Source organism: Aedes albopictus, chromosome 2 (assembly GCF_035046485.1).
Source record: "Aedes albopictus strain Foshan chromosome 2, AalbF5, whole genome shotgun sequence".
In the NCBI taxonomy this organism is placed as follows: Eukaryota; Metazoa; Arthropoda; class Insecta; order Diptera; family Culicidae; genus Aedes; species Aedes albopictus.
The window spans coordinates 383,518,705-383,536,273 of NC_085137.1; the positions used below are offsets into that span (position 1 = coordinate 383,518,705).

A 17,569-nucleotide genomic window follows, 5' to 3' on the forward strand; every position below is an offset into this window, starting at 1 on the left:
ATCGTGGAATAATCCGGAAACTATGTTTAGTACCGTAAAGTTGCCCTTGATCGAATATTGCCCAACTGAATTCTGTTTTGATTTCAGTTCTTGTTATTGTGTCCTGTCTTGGTTTTATGTGAACTCATACCCACAACTTCAATGTTATTATGAGGTCTTTAACAGAGTTAACTTGTTTTTATTCATTGACTAAGGTGAAATACTATTTAATTTTGGCCTTTAAAAACATTAATTCCAAAATAATTTAGTTTCTATACTTTTTCTTCGAAACAGAGACGTTTCCCAATCCTCGAGTGCTTTTCTTGGCTTACCAAATAACATTCAAATATTTTCTTTAGGGAAGGCCGACATGCTCAGCAATCATGATAATTGTGTTTATTATAGGATCCGTAATAGAGGCATACTACTTGTACTTGTGAACATGCATACGCAAAACCTCGTTCTTGAAATAAATAATTAATACTTTAGTAAAAAGCTACATAATGACAGTGTGTGTTTTCCTTTCATGTATTTGACTATGTATCTGTTCATCATTTCAAAAACAAGTTTTCACAGTACTTCCATCATAATGACTCAAGGTGTATAGAATAAAATATGTTTCATGTATTATTGTATAAAAAAATATGTATAGATATTTTGTTGATAGTTTGCTACTAAGCTTAGTATTTTAGAATGCGTTTGATAGTTTTGCTATTACTTGAAAACCATTCAACATATTTCAATTAAATTTTCACACAGTCATCTACGCATACTACTTCGAAACGCCTAAAAATTGTATGGTTCTATCTTCAAAGACAAAAAAGTTGTGACTATTTGTAGGAGATGCAATAATTTACAATATGCGCTTTTAACAGTTTTTGCATGAAAAACCTTCAAAAAAAATTTTTGTTCTAGACCCCCCGATGGATGTTTTCAACCGACCCAGCATATTGAAGGGAATGGCCCAAAGTATCACTGGGCAAAATTTCAGACTTACTTATTTTTTTGATTTAAAGTTGCTCTATATACACACCGTGTTATAGCTGTAAAAACTAACAATGGAGAAGAATATTCTGAACATATCTTCTGAAGACACCTAACTGCCACCGATATGCTGAAATGGCATTTAACGGCTAGAGATTTTATCGGCGTTTTTCATCCTTAATGGTCCCATTATGCCACACTTACTAATTGTATTGATGGGCTTTCGGCGCGGGATCAGCCCAAAAGTATACTGGAAGAATCCACGTCCAACAAACGCGGCCGGAGCGATCCCGGTGGTAGCCTTGACCCACTCCTGGAAGCGTCGCAATTTAGATCCTGGTGGATTGGCCGGCTGATCGAACAGATCCAGCTCTCCAAAGTTGATAACGGGGACGATCGGCGTTCCGGTTTTCAGCGCAATCCTACAGAAACCCTTGCGTTTCTTCAGCACCAGCTGGAAGTTGTTCGGTCGGCAGTTGAGTGATTCGGCGGCTCCACCAACGATGAGGACCACTGCGTTGGAAGTGTAACCATCGCCGTTGGTTGGGCTTTTCGGGTCGTTGGAAGCCGTGAGGAGGTTGGTGATTCCTTCCGATGAGCACGATGCTACGCCCCAGCTGAAGCATAGTTCTCGGAACAGGGGGACCAACAAGTGGAAATCCAGGGTAACCACGCGGGAACGGATACCGGGAAAGAACTTGTAGAATCCGGTCGTGTCGGTGGCGAAGCTGAGGAAGCAACCGGTACTGGAATAGAAGGATTATGATTTTAGTGAATTCAGTAATGTGGATGGCAGTGATGAGAGCTAGTAGGGTAGGAAATCAAGCTTTGAACTAGTCAAATTGTAATCTTAATTTGAACCATTGCTAAATTCATTAAAATGATACACTTTTTGGGCAAATCTTGTCCCAAAAAGATTGGTAAATGGATTCTCGTAATATAACCTGGTAGAATTGACTTTAAAAGCATTGAATGAAGCGATTTTTTCATTGAAAATAAGAAATTGAAAAATCACTGCGATTTCACCCATTTCCCCCCAGAGGAAGCACATTTTCGGTGCACTCGTACAGCTCACGCATTGTATCACAAACAATAAGTGAATACGTTAATTGAAAGCAAATTCATCGTACAATCGACTAACCGAATAATATTCCACATTATTTGTCATAGAATTATCAAATTTACTTAATTATTACTTGGAGAATCTTATCTTGAATTGAACCATTTGTAATCTAGATTTGAACTAGTGAGAGGGGGCGAGCTTCTAGTGTTGGCCTGCAGACTGCGCTAGTGGCTGCTTTGTTTACTCTTGGAAGATGAAAAATTCCAAATTTTGTTTCCAAATTTCTGAAGAATTCCGAACATTTTGAGTTGAAATTCCTCTGCCTAATGAAACATAGTTATGAGAATTAGCAGATCCATGTGATTTTGGGTTGTTTAGCATGAAATTGGCTGTTGTGGGAATTGCTCGAGCTGCTGCCGCCAGTAGTTCAAATCTAGATTAAAATTGGTTCAAATTATGATTACGATGGTTCAAATTAAGATTAAAATCATTATTGACAAATAATTGAATTTTTCAATGAAATGTGGTGCAAATGTAAACTTTTTACCACTTTACGAAAAGCTAATACCTGTGTCTTTCATATACCTGAGACTTCACCGTAGTAAATTATTTCCATGTGGGTGAAAAAATCAGTCAAAATTCCCGATGCTTCAGAAAACCGCATTTTGGTTCAATTCATGATTACCTACCCTAGTAAAATCACAAGCAGAGAAAAAAAGATTCAAAGACAACGACCCCAGTGACGAAAAAAGGATTGGAAACTCGGCACGTGAAACTGCAGATCTCTCAACTTCATCGGGAGCACCCGTACACAGGTCCGTCATTGTAGCACTGCAAGAGGTGAGGTGGGCAGGATTCATGGTGCGAACGTTTAGAGGTAATCCGTCTGTCAGAGCTACGGAAACATACTACGTGAGCAAGGAAGTTTCCATCATGATGTGCGATGTGCAGAAGCGCGTGGTCCGTTGGTGGCAGATTTACGAAAGAATGTGCAGGTTGAGGGTCAAGGGCAAATTCTTCAGATTCAGCATAATCAACGTGCACCCAGCCCTCGCTCAGGGAATACTGATGATGAGAATGACACATTTTTTTATAAGTATGTTGCGACTTAAATCTAGCTTAGGCAACAAACTAGGCAGAAGAAGGTTCAGATGAACACTCCTGATTAGTGCTGATCCGGCTCAGTCCGCATAAGGACCTGGGCCAACCCTCGAGTGGCCTCCCTGCTTGCATAGAAAACCACCAGTGTCGCTGACGACTACTTGTATGTAAAGAGAGTCATATAGATGTGGGGACCCATCAGAAATGAGTTTTAAAGCTAATCAATAAAAGAGCGAAATTAACTTTGTATAGGGAACCTTCACGTGTGGTGAGGTTGGAGTATCCTCAATGAGAGGCACATGGCATCGTTGTAGGTAGCTCGAAGACCTGGCAACAGGCACTGTACCGCAACAAGAATGGTCAGAAAATCGCTCAACTTTTCGTTGAATACTTCAAGAGTGTTAACCGTAGTGACCATGCAAACAACATCAACTATCCAGTCGGTACACATGCTGATGTAATAGTGCTATCTGGAGCAGAAGTGCACCAAGGTTTGGAGGCACTAGATTCTGGGAAAACAGCAGGTCTAGACTAGTTACCAGTAAAGCTTCTGAATAAAATCAAGGATGAACTCTGTGAATCGTTGACCGTTCTTTTCGATTTCGCACTTTCAAGTGATTATTTTCCACTTCTTTGGAAAATATCACACACAACGGCGGTTCATAAAAAGAGCTCTCGTTCAGACGTTGGGACGGGGAATAGCTACCCAATCAGCGACGCTAAATCTGTTCGAACTGGTAGAATACTACCCAAGTAACACAGAAAACATCTTTAGATATTTTAATTTTAAAAGATGTTTTTTAAGCATATTATAAGCGATTCATAATACATCTTGTGTTAGAATATAGCTCTAAATATGTTAGGCGATAACAAACAGCTCCCAAAATAGTTATTTATGCAACAAGTTGCAAAATGATGATTTTTTCGGCACGAGTCTCGGCAAGCCTCGTTGGATAAATACGACGAGTGCAGAAAAAATCGAGTTTTGCAACGAGTTGCATACAACATTTTTTGTAATTACGAAAAATACCCATTTAGTATAATCTTTTCTCGCAACACAATCATGTATTAGGAGGAACCACGTGCGAGGATCCATGCGCATCAGTGTAGTTTTTATTCGATCAGGTAGGCTATGGTATAGCATTTGATAGAGCTCCCATTGTCAAACAGTTGTTTGTTGGCAAAGGCAGAAGTCGCTAAAGCACCTCCACCAGCTTCGTTCTCACCCGATCTGCCATCGGAATCGGAATAAAAGTCGTCTTGATTCGTAGTCCTGCTGTACAGTGAATGTAGAATCACCAGCCGAATCTAAGGATAACACGAAATTTAGTACAAAGTGTGTGCTGGCAAAAGTGCCGAAAAGTGTTACTTTTCGGCACCCTTAAGAGTGCCGAAAAGTAGAACTTTTCGGCACACTTGCATCAGAAGAGAAAAGTAGGCCTTTTCATGACACTTCAGCCAACTGAAAAGTGAAATTTTTCAAAACGTAATTGCAAAAATATCATTTGGGATTCCACGCATAAAATACTTTTATACTATTATACGAATCAAAATAAAATCTACTTTCGCGACTACTTTTACCCGCAGTCAGAGATACGCGCGAGACAGTCGCCTAAGAGAACAGACCTGTTTTCCAAATTTTCCATCATAGCGCTCTTTTATAATTCTTGAAAAAAGGTCGCCACGTGGCCGGGTGATATGATGACTGCTGCGACTGCACGTGGCATTTGCACTGCGATTCAATTTTGTCTATCATTGAAGGGCTTGAAAAGTAGTTGCCATAATTGTGCTTTACTTGAAACGCACAATACAATTAAACAACAAAATAATCAAACACACGAAATAATGCAATCATGTCGCAACACTATAATGTAAAACAAGAAGAAGCTATTTGTAATTGGCTAGGAAATTTTTAGGATGCTAATCCTGATATCTTTTCCGTTTCACATGTGCATAGACGGTGAGCGGTTCAAGGCAGTTGTTTAAGACCCAGTAAAGTTTTCAAGAATAATCACACATATGCCGTGTTTTATTCTTGCGACCAGTGATTGCTTCTTAGTCGTGTCACCATCAACGAACCATTTATCGTATAACCTAATCCTACGATATGAACTCCGTCGCCCAAACAGCGAAAATATTGTACAATCTGGACAATTTACGCAAAACTAAAGCAGCTGCCTGAAGCTATTTGGCCGCTCTAGTCATGTCAACCTTCCAAAACAAACTGTAAGCTGTCCTGCAGCCAGGGTGCAAAATGTTCATAGTCATTGACTGAAAACAGCACGAATTTGAATGATTCTGCACTGAATATTCAAAACAAACAAATTCATTTTCGCTCTCCCTCTTCACACAGTCAGTCAATCAGTAGTCACTGAATATGAAGCCGATCGAGAAACATCTTCATAATTACCTACGTTTATGGCTACGATTCCTTCCAAAAACACTTCACAACAATCAAATGGGGAAAGATCTGTGTAAAGCACCGTTAAATGTAATCAAAACGTTAATATTTTATCCGCAATTTAACATTTTGTAGGATGTTTACAAATATTCATTGACTTTCATTCAGTTGACAAACGAGTATCGAGCAGCTGAATATGAATATGCAGGCAAGTGAATGAAAATTGCCGCACGGTGAACGTCGGCTCGTCTGCTCGAAAATTTTGCGCCCTGCCTGCAGCAAGATTTTGTTGATCTCGTTTTCTAGAAAGAATCGAAGGGAACCAATTTCGCATTGCCGGCACTGCGGGTATTGATTGCAGCTGCTGTTGATGGTAACGCACATTCAACCTCCAGCTGGTATGAAACCCTCCACTCAGGACCACGTCTCAGCGATCTGATATACGGCTTCGTAATTCTTCGGAATCATGGACCATCCGAAGTCCTCCGTTAACTATAATCCTTCGACGAACCACCGTGGCCAACTCGCAACGATAGTAAGGTTACTGTTGGCAATGTTTTGATGTTTTGACAGCTGTTGTGTTGTTATGAATGTAGTTATATATAAGTATTTTGACGTTGTAAAGATTTTCTTTAAACAAAAATATGGCTTGTGTAGTACGGTTGAAAACATGTATTTTTTATGTATTATCAATACTGTTAAAAATGTCTTCCTCAAGCTGTTGTGGAGTTGCTATCGGAATGTAATTTAAGCGTAATCTCAACTTATTTCTAAACCCAAACACTGGAATTGTTGACAAATGTTTTGTATATTTTGTTCAGATTACAGTACCGATCAAAAGTATGTATACACAAATAAAAATATGTAACAAATTGGAACATTTCTCTTGTTTTTTTATGAACTAAAGAAAACTATATTTATTTTGGTCACATATTTTTCAATCTTACTTTAGTCATAGCCAGTAGTGTGCGGCTGGCTGGTTAAGATTAATTTATATTTCTGACTTTGTTAGAAATTGAAATTGATCTTAATAGTTTTGAACGGCACTGTTAGCCTCAGAAGAGCTGCCATATTGCTTTTCGTGTGGATTGAGAAAAAGATTTCATCAAACCGTACCATTTAGTAGGTTCAACTTATAATTTACAATTAAATGCAATGGCGGTTGAATTTTGGATGAATAAAATCTACTGTTTCACCATAAATCTCGAACCGCAAGTGGAATGTCTCTACTGCTATTGAGTGTTGACAATGCAATGTCATAACTTTTATGAGAATTAGTTACAAAATGTCATACTTGGTCATTCCCACATATCACTTAATTTTTATTCCAAATTTGCAAGAGTATATTTTCACCTTTGTTTTGCCAATTGTTACGTAGTGTACGCATCCATGTAGTTTCTATCAAAAATGGGTTGTTAAATAAATGATATCCGTAGGTTATACTACCTTCATATAGCCTCAGTACAACTTATGCATGTGATATGTTATATAAAAGTTGTGCATCCGTTATATAACGTTGAAGTGACTTAATCAAAACCAATGAATATATATATGTACTATTAAAGCATTTTACAAGCTTTTTTATTAACAAATAACTTAATTTGAGCTAATCAATACATGAAAGCTGGACGGAACGCATTTATAAGTACTATTAGTGTATTGAGATACATCTTATATAACCTGAAAGATGTTTTATAAGCCGCCATTTTTTACGCTGTTTTGAATATATAAGTGTTCAATATAACGTTAATAATGCACGAAAAATACAACAGAACTTGTATGAAACGTGTATTTTAAACTATTATATAGCAAGCCCCTATAGCCGAGGCGGTAAACGCACGGGTATTCAGCATGACCATGCTGAGGGTGACGGGTTCGATTCCCGGTCGGTCCAGGATCTTTTCGTAAAGGAAATTTCCTTGACTTCCTTGGGCATAGAGTATCTTCGTGCCTGCCACACGATATACACATGCAAAATGGTCATTGGCAGCGGAAGCTCTCAGTTAATAACTGTGGAAGTGCTCATAGAACACTAAGCTGAGAAGCAGGCTTTGTCCCAGTGAGGACGTTACGCCAAGAAGAGGAGAGGATATAGCAAGCTGTGTTACTTGGGCTTCCATCTAAGCAAACGAATTACGATAATATTTCTACCGGCGAAAGTTGCCAATGATTGCCTCTCACTTCAGCGCGATTTGAACAATTTTGAGAGATTCGTTGGATAAAGCGGATTGAGTACCAATCTTATTAAATGTTCAATTGTTACATACAGCAGAAGACTTCAACCGGTAGCATTTGACTACAGCTTGAATGACACGGTCTTGCAGTGCGTAGAAAATGTTCGGGATCTTTGTGTGACAATGGATCAGTGCTTGACATTCAATGATCACATCACCAGAGTTGTTAAAGAGGCGTTACTACTCTTCGCAGTCAATCATGATCCTGACAATTTATATCAATCTTGCAGGGACAAAACTCGATTTCGCGAGCGTGGTGTGGCGACCACAATATGACATACACGTCCAAAGGCTAGAAGGAGTGCAGAGAAAGTTTTTAAGGTATGCACTATGAAACCTTGGATGGACCGTAGCAGAACTTCCTCGATACGAAGATCTTTACTGTCTCGTTGACCTGGATACCATCTGTAGCAGCCATTGTGTTCTTCTGTAATATTCTAAGCAGACGCAAAAAGAGTCCTTTCCCGTACGACCGACTCAGCTTCAACAACAGTCCAGTGTCACTTCGCCGGAGAAGGGTATTCGATACTCCATTAGGGTCGAGAAATTATACGCAGCAAGAGCCTACTGTAAGATTCATGAATGAATTTAGCCAACTACAAGATGTGTTTTTTTTAATATGACTACAGAAGTGATTCGAGATAGATTGAGATTATTTTTAAGAAATCAATGGACAATATAAAAAAGAATGTTTTATCTATTCTCTAAGTAGGGCTCACACTTATTTTAGAGTCACTTGTTCGGCTGTTGTATGTTCGGCAAAAGTTCGGATTACCGAAGCTCAGTACAGTTTTACCGAAGTTCAGTTACATTTTACCGAACTTTCGGTAAACATTACCAATGATTCAGTACAGTTTACCGAAGGTTCGGTAATAATTCGCTGAACATTCGGTAATCCTAACTTTTACCGATAATAGAACAGCTGAATACGGTACTTTATTTCAAGTGTGCTTGCCGCCTAGAGTCCACATAGAAATTAAAATACCAAAGATATTGATAATCGCTGCGCAACTCGCCAAAAATCTTAAATAGAGCCTGCTAAAACTCTGCAAGTCAGTGCTCTGAATAAGGAGTACGACTTTCTGGCAAAGGAGCGAAGCGTCGTCGAGCTACACAAAGAGGAGAGGTTTATCCGAACGTATAGTTGCGGAAGCCCGACAGTGGCGGATGAGATTATGCAGCTCGCCGGAGACGTAGTTGAGAAGACAAACTGCCAAGCAAACCGATCTATGGTTCGATCTGTATGCCCGAAGCCTGCCACCGAAGCGTGTCCCGCTGGGAACAAGAAACGCCCGGCAGATGACGGTAGATAACCGAAGACGAGAAGCTCGCAGCTGCCCTTAAGCAGCAGTACGAGATAGATGCACATGTGCATCAATCCGCCTGCGAAAAGGCACGGCAGACATTTAGATCGCCGCGGTTAAGCTCCCAGTAGGAGAGGTTTATAAGATGGCCGCAGTCGAGAAGATCAGACTTCGCTGTTCAGTGTGGCAGCTTAGCATCTATGAGCCGCCAAGGGCATATTTCTAGGGCAATTAGCAAGTTGTGGGAGTGTAGAGGTTCCGAGGGTCGAGAGGGCCAAATTTCCAGGGAGTTCGACTCGGCTAGCATAAAAACACCTGATCTGAACGGCAAACAGGAGCCATGTGCCGGTGATGGCTAGACACACACAAGCACACGAGGAAGACACAACCATCGACAAGAGCGCAGGTCACACAGCTGAACTTAAACCACTGTGAGGCCGTTCAACAGTTCTTGTGGCAGTCAGTCTCGGAGTCAAGTAGAGACTTACGGTAACGACACTCCCAAGACTTGGAGACTTCAACGTCTAGGCGGTCAAATAGCACAGCTGCACAAGAGGCCAGACTCTACTTGAATCTATGGCCAGGCTAAACGTGGATGCGGCGAAAGTTGATAACAGTAGGATTCCTACTCCTAGGAACAGTGCAGAGTCCATCATCGATGTAATCATTTGGAGTGCGGATCTGATCTCAGTCTGCAGGGTCGACGATGCGTGTACATACAGTGGCCATCTAGCGATTTGGTACAGGGTTGAATACGGAGGAAGACGACCACTGTGGATGGCTGACCTCGTGCTTCGACAAGCTGGTATTTGTGGATCAATTGCTCATGGAAAACTCCGACGACCTAGTCGAAACTCACAGTCGCGAGTGGGACGCCGGAATACAAAGATGATTCCTACCCAGGAATAGACGCCGATTAATGTACTGGTGGTGTCCGAAAAGCGCTCGATTACGCGCATCCTGCCTAAGAGCTAGGAGAAAATGCAAACTTTGCAGCCTTCCGTGGTATGGTATCAGAATGCTGGCTCCAGAGGCACGTTATCCTCCATTTGTCGAACGTCGCGGCTCAACAGCGAGCGGCTGCGGAACGAAGAAGTTGCACAAAACTACGCACAGTAGTTAACAGTGGCTGTACCAAAGGAAGAGCAGTTTGCGACTTCGAATCACAGAAACGACCGGAATGACGGTGAGTGAGACCAGTTGAAAAACAAGAAGAACGCAGCATGGATGGGTGAGAATGTAGCAACACCGTACGAGGGAGAATAAGGCGCATTATAGACAGGCTTGGAACAGATACAGTTCAGTCTTCTGGAGGAAGAAGCGCCAGCAGGAAGAACGAGATCGCGTTGCGATTGAAGAGTTGTACCGCGCTAAGCACACACGGAAGTTCTACGAGAAGCTGAACCGCTCTCGCAGAAGCTTTGTGCCACAACCCGAAATGTGCCAAGACAATCACGAGAATCTTCTCACGAGCGAGCGTGAGGGGATCGAGAGGTGGCGACAGCACGACGATAAGCACCTAAATGGTAACCATTACCAAGATTTTGGATGAGGAAGTATTACCGGAGAAGTGGATGGAAGGCATCGTTTGTCCCATCTACAAAAAGGGCGACAAGATGGACTGCGAGAACTATCGCGTGATCACACTACTGAGCGTTGCCTACAAGATACTCTCTCAAATTTTATGCCGCCGTCTATCACCGATTGCAAAAGAGTTCGTGGGGCAAAATCAGGCTGGATACTTGGGTGAACGCGCTACAACGGATCAGATGTTCGCCATCCGCCAGGTGTTGCAGAAATGCCGCGAATACAACGTACCCACACATCACTTGTTCATCGATTTCAAATCGGCGTATGATACAATCGATCGAGAACAGCTATGGCAGATTATGCACGGATACGGATTCCCGGATAAACTGATCAAGGCGACGATGGATCGAGTGATGTGCGTAGTTCGAGTATGACGGACACTCTCGAGTCCCTTCGAATCTTGCAGAGGGTTACGGCAAGGTGATGGTCTTTCGTGCTTGCTGTTCAACATTGCTTTGGAGGGTGTAATAAGAAGAGCGGGGATAAACACGAGTGGTACGATTTTCACGAAGTTCGTTCAGCTGCTTGGTTTCGCCGATGATATTGATATTATTGCTCGTAAATTTGAGACGATGGCGGAAACGTACATCCGACTAAAGAGTGAAGCCAGGCGAATCGGATTAGTCATTAATGTGTCGAAGACAAAGTACATGATGGCAAAGGGTTCCAGGGAGGAATCACCGCGGCCGCCACCCCGAATTTATATCGACGGTAATGAAATCGAGGCGGTTGAAGAATTCGTGTACTTGGGCTCACTGGTGACCGACGACAACGACACCAGCAGAGAAATTCAGAGGCGCATTGTGGCAGGAAATCGTTCTTACTTTGGACTCCGCAGAACTCTACGATCGAATAAAGTTCGCCGTAACACGAAGTTAACCATCTACAAAACGCTGATTAGACCGGTCGTCCTCTATGGGCACGAAACATAGACCCTACGTGCAGAGGACCAACGCGCCCTTGGAGTTTTCGAACGGAAGGTGTTGCGTACCATCTACGGCGGAGTGCAGATGGAAGACGGGACTTGGAGAAGGCGAATGAACCACGAGCTGCATCAGCTGCTGAGAGAACCAACCATCGTCCATACCGCGAAAATCGGGAGGCTACGGTGGGCGGGTCACGTCATCAGGATGTCGGATAGCAACCCGACTAAAATGGTTCTCGAGAGTCATCCGACCGGTACAAGAAGACGTGGAGCGCAGCGAGCTAGGTGGGTCGACCAAGTGGAGGACGATTTGCGGACCCTACGCAGAGTGCGGAACTGGAGACAAACAGCCATGGACCGAGTGGAGTGGAGGCGGCTACTATGTACAGCAGAGGCCACCCCGGCCTTAGCCTGACTGGTAAGGTAAGTATGCTGCTGTGTCGTCGGCCCAATATTATCTTTGTTGAAATGTTGTACTTAATTTTTTTTTTTATTCTTAATCACTTAACCTAATTTACAGCTCTTTTTGTCCACTTGGGCACTACGTGAGCGATTCCAATTGGACGCTGCACTTACACTTTTGTACAGCGCCTACATGTATTCTATTCTAATTCAACTGTATCGAACTGGTGCCTTGTGCTGCTTCAACTTTTCTACCCTGTCCACGGTAGAATGATGAGCACGATGGTGCTGGTGGTTGGCTGCTGTTCCTTTTCCAGTTCAATTGGGGGTCGTCCATTATGAGTTGCGGTTCGCCGATATCCAAATTCCGGGTCCGTTAGAGCTATATGCTCCGAAGAGGGTCAGGTGCCAGCTGCTCTCGGGGGGAAGAGCAACTGACGAAAAATTGCAAGTGTCGGGGCTGGGTTCGAACCCATGACCATCCGCTTATGAAGCGAACGTGTGGACCACTGCGCCACGGGCCCCGACAACGTTGTACTTAATATATGTATGAAATTTTGAAAATATGTGATATCAATTACACAACTACAAAGAACACCGTCATTTAAAATTTGAAAGCTTTATTCATTTTCAAAATAATCTTTACAATTTGTTACCCTTGGCACCGTTTTATTGTTTTGCAACGCATTCGTTTGCGACTAGTAGAACACTTTCTCTCTTTGGAATATCTAATGTCATAAGCAATTGGTTTAAATCTATCCCCCGCATCACTCCAGAACCACTTGCACGTTCTTGTGGTCTTTGACGTACTTCGATTTGTGTGTGTTGAACAAATCCACCAAAGATTTGCAGAATTTCTCGTGCAGGTCATCGATGTCCGCCTGCGTAGGTTTATCGTTCTTCTGAGTATGTATCGGTGCTCCAACTGGAATTGAACACGGTTAGTTTTGATGTTCAGTAAAACGGACTTAGGACAACCTGATACTTACTGACTGTGTTAAGCGGTCGTCGTCTTGGGATTATACCGTACGTGTACTGGAAGAATCCTCGACCGCGGAACGCAGCCGGCGCAATTCCGGTCGTGTTCTTGACCCACTCCTGGAAGTTTCGCAATCCGGAACCGATAGGATTCGGCGGTTGATCAAACAGGTCCACCTCGCCAAAGTTGATGACCGGTACCACGGAGGCACCCGATTGGATGGCAATTTTGCAAAATCCTTTCCGATTTTTCAGCACCAGCCGGTAGCTACCCGGTCGGCAGTGTAGCGATTCGGCGGCCCCGCCCACTACGAGGACAACGGCGTTGGCAGTGCGACCGTCCTTACGGTTAACCGGGTGCTGAGGGTTGTTGGAGGCCGTCAGCATAGACATGACGCTTTTCGAGGCGCATGATGCAAGTCCCCAGCTGAGCAGCACCTCCCGAAAGAATGGAATGATGAAGTGGAAATTGAGGGTGCATGGCCGAGAGCGGATGCCCGGGAACAGTTTGTAGAATCCGGTTGTGTCGGTGGCGAAGTTCAGGAACGTTCCGGTGCTGAAAATGATTAGAAGGTAGAGTAGTGAAAAATGGAGTGTATGACGGCTTTAATGAGAATTTTATTTTGAAAAGTTTGTTAGCGGGTGATAGACAAAATGATCGAGACAGGCAAGAAGTAGCTAGACAATTACATTTATGTACAAGACCCCCATTTAAAACATCCTTCCAAAACATTCTTAAAGAATTTAAATGCTAGGGGAGACTGAGGAGACTTGATCCCTGGGGAGACTTGTTCCCCCCATATTTTCTCGGAATCAAGAACATTTTTCTTCTAGCATAATTTTTCCAAAACTACTCCTGGACAAACGACTATGTTTTGGCTACAAGTGATTTCGATTGTTTATTGCATTATTTTTTAACGGCTGATGGTTTGTTTTCAGTCTTTCAGAAATCTTTTAGGCCATTCCAAAAAATCTCTATAACTTTGTGAAAATTGAACCAAATCGTGTCAAAATTTCACAGCACATAGTTTAAATAAAATACTTTCAAACTTATTTATCCAAATAAGGCTGTTGTTAACATATTTTAATGAATTCGGCTTAGTATACACAACAGTGACATGGGGAGACTTGATCCCTCGAGGATTACACACACATTATACATGTAAAAAATAAAATTCTATTCGGAAGCCTCTATTTACTTGGAATTCTAGTCTATTCAACGATAAAATGTGTCAGATAATTATAAGTTTGTTACAAACCAAGAAAAGGGGGATCAAGTCTCCCCATTTTGAAAATACGGCATATCCTTAAAAATTTAAGGAAATCTCTCAATTTCAAACACTCCATGTTCATCGAAAATACAAGAAAACTCGAAAATAAAATGAATCGGAAGACTCTGGAATTATTTTCCCTTTAAATTAACCATGTGCTCAAAAGGGGATCAAGTTTCACCCATTTTTGAAAAATACTTCATAAGACATGCCTCCATAAAAACACAGTTTTGAAAATTTTAACAATAATTTAAAGGCCTTCTGTTGTGTTTTGACTTGCAATAGATGTTTACCTGCCATTTTGAACGGAAATGGGATCTTGTTTTGTGTTTTTTCTTTAAGTTTCAGGTAAATTAAGAAAAAGGGATCAAGTCTCCCCAGTCTCCCCTATTGGTTTTATTTATTGTTATGAGGGAGTTGGGAATAGAAATTTCGAAGTCGTAGAAAACCCCAATAGTAAATATAGACGCCCCCAAAGAGTATTTTTTGGATTTTATAGAAGATGTTGGCATGAAGTTCTAAAATCCATCATGCAAAATAGCTCAGTGTAGCGAAAATAGCTACAGATTGCAGTATAGTATGGCTGATCTAGAACACCGAAAATCATTCAGTATTTATAGTAGCCGTTGATTACCTTTTGACGACCCAGATTGTCCCAACCAAATGCAACAATATCTTTTGGTCTTAAGGTAGGTTCAGCTAAATTATTGGACAATGTATCGTTACCAAGATCGTTACTCAATGTAGCTACAGATATTTACAAGTGCAAATCTGAAGATCTGTACTCCAGTGTAATTTGGTTGATTTGGAGTGTCTTAAGGACAATCGTCTTGAAATCCCGCTTCAACAGTGCATCAAAACTTCAGACGCACAAATCTCAGGAAGCAAACTTCAAACCACAGACAAACAGACGTAACACTTGCAAAATTTATATCGACCACGCTTTTAACGATCATTTTAAATTTTCAAAGTTGTGGCTCTCACAACCAGAGGAGCGCGCATCGTTTTTCTATGCGTTTGACGCTTCACACTAGCGCCTTCTGTTGACGATATTGCACAACACAGTGATTCGTGCAACTTTTCCACCAGATGATGGTAGTGTGAACTGGGCGATGGATTTCCATGAAAATCGTTCAAGGTGTTACGTCTGTTTGTCTGTGTTCAAACAATGATGCATTTCATTATTCTGTTCTTGCTCACTTGTAATAAGCTTAAAATGACAAGCTCAGGTGCGCTGGTTATGTTTTTACGTAGAGATTTGTGCGTTTGAAATCGTGAGTGCCAAAGTCGGCCATTGTGGCGGCCATTTTGGGATTCTAGTTCTTATTTTTAAATCCTCTTTGTATAAAACTTTAAAATTACAGATCTCAGGATTCAACCATATCTCCGCAAATACTAATCCGAGTTTGATGAAAATTTTATGGTATAAGCTACATACAATGTACCATTAGGGCCCATATAGCCGAGGCGGTAAACGCACGGGTATTCAGCATGACCATGCTGAGGGTGACGGGTTCGATTCCCGGTCGGTCCAGGATCTTTTCGTAAAGGAAATTTCCTTGACTTCCTTGGGCATAAGAGTATCTTCGTGCCTGCCACACGATATACACATGCAAAATGGTCATTGGCAGAGGAAGCTCTCAGTTAATAACTGTGGAAGTGCTCATAGAACACTAAGCTGAGAAGCAGGCTTTGTTCCAGTGAGGACGTTACGCCAAGAAGAAGAAGAAGAATGTACCATTACTGATCCAAAAATCTGCTATTTTGGTATACGCAGTCTAAAGTTATGATAAAAATTGTATGACCAAAATTTGCGCGTTCCACTCCTTATTTGCACATCTATTGCGAAAACAAACACTTTTACTAATAAAGATCTGAAGGACTGAATTGTGTGCGACTGTTTCGATGATGTAGAACAATCTAGGATATCTAAAAACTGTTCAAAGCTCTAGAGTTTGTAGTCTAAAGTGTAGTGAGTTTGTCACTGTGAAAGTTGAGTAAGTCTTGGTCACAGGCCGTTTTCAGGGAGCTTTTAAAGGAGTTCCAGAATGTTTTCAGAGAGTTTGATTGGGACTCATGGGGCGTTGCACGAGAGCATTAGGATAATTTTAAGGTATTCCAGGTTTTTAGGGGGTTCAGGCTGGTTTCAGATGTTAACATGGGTTTTCATTGAAGTGAAACCCTATGAATCACCCATGAAACCTCGTGTGAGTAGGTATATGGTGAAACTCGAAATTCTTTGCACGCCGCACATGCTGCTACGAGACAGCATAACTATTGCGAAGGCGATGAATACGTATTATCTATAGATAGTAGAGTAAATATAGATTCCGCAAAGATGAATCCGTTGTATCCAAACGAACTATCATAATTTGTGTCAAAACCAGCATGACGTCTCGATTCAACGATTGCTACACACCTATTTCAGGCGTTGAAAGTATCTTGTCTCCCAAGTTCTGCCGTATGTACTCTCGCTGTGCTAGGTGTGGGGTGTGAACAACGATAGTGTCATTCCCCTTGGTTGCGCTTCCCCTACCAAGCATCATGCCGAGGTTGTCAGAGTGATGCTGCCTGACTGACGAGTGGAGCATTGGCGGAGTAAGTCGCCTTGATCATGAGTCCCGTACAACGCCAAGTGATTCTACTGTAGTTCGCTAAGATGGCTGGGCACGGATTGTTCCGGTGAGTAACGCGATATTCACACTTGGGTTTACGCAAGATTGTTTCAGAAACATTTCAAAATCCAGCGGTCTAATGGTGTACCAGGTGGTTAAATTGGAATTTCAGAAGAGTTTAAGTGGTGTTCCCAGGAGAATTGAAGCGCGCTTCTAAGGGTTTCTGAAGCATTTTAGCGTTTTAGGGCCCTTTTCAGATCATTAAAATGGTTTCGAGTGCGCAACAGGAACGTTTTAGGGGGGCTTCACCGCGTTTCAATGAGTTTAAGGTGTGATTTAAGGGGATTTAGGTGTGCTTTAGGGGCTTTCAGCGTTTTAATGGATTGTAGTGCCGTTTGAAGGGGGTTTCATAGGGATTCAGTTGAGTTTTAAATGGCGTTCGGCCAAATGACGTTTGGCTTAATGGCATTCGGCCAAATGAACCGGAACCGAATTCAATGGCATTTCAAGAGAAGGTATGGGCCTTTCAAAGGGTTGAAGAGGCATAACTAAGCATTTCATTGGGTGTCAGGGGCGTTCCAGGGCGGTTTGTGGAGGCTCTCTGCCCAAGCAATATGCATGTCATATAAGAGTTACAGTTTTAGTTGTATAGAACTTAATTTGACGTTATTCTAACACAATGCTAGAATAACGTCAAATTAACTTCTAAACAACCAAAACTC

At 41.9% G+C, this 17,569-nt stretch overlaps 1 protein-coding gene across 3 annotated transcripts in view; it reads right to left on the bottom strand.

Annotated features, from left to right (window-relative positions):
• LOC109403232 (2-acylglycerol O-acyltransferase 2) overlaps positions 1 to 17,569 on the bottom strand; it is a 58,976-nt gene that overhangs the window by 1,635 nt on the left and 39,772 nt on the right. For 2 of the 3 annotated variants that reach the window (XM_062853129.1, XM_062853130.1), the window contains exons 5-6: positions 12,973 to 13,517; positions 12,587 to 12,908 (exon numbers count right to left, since the gene is read on the bottom strand). In XM_062853129.1, coding sequence (XP_062709113.1) covers positions 12,751 to 12,908; positions 12,973 to 13,517 — 703 coding nt within the window. In that variant the 3' untranslated portion in view covers positions 12,587 to 12,750. Of the gene's footprint in view, positions 1 to 1,167; positions 1,710 to 12,586; positions 12,909 to 12,972; positions 13,518 to 17,569 lie in introns of those variants that run through there. The other variant, XM_062853131.1, reaches the window with a different exon arrangement.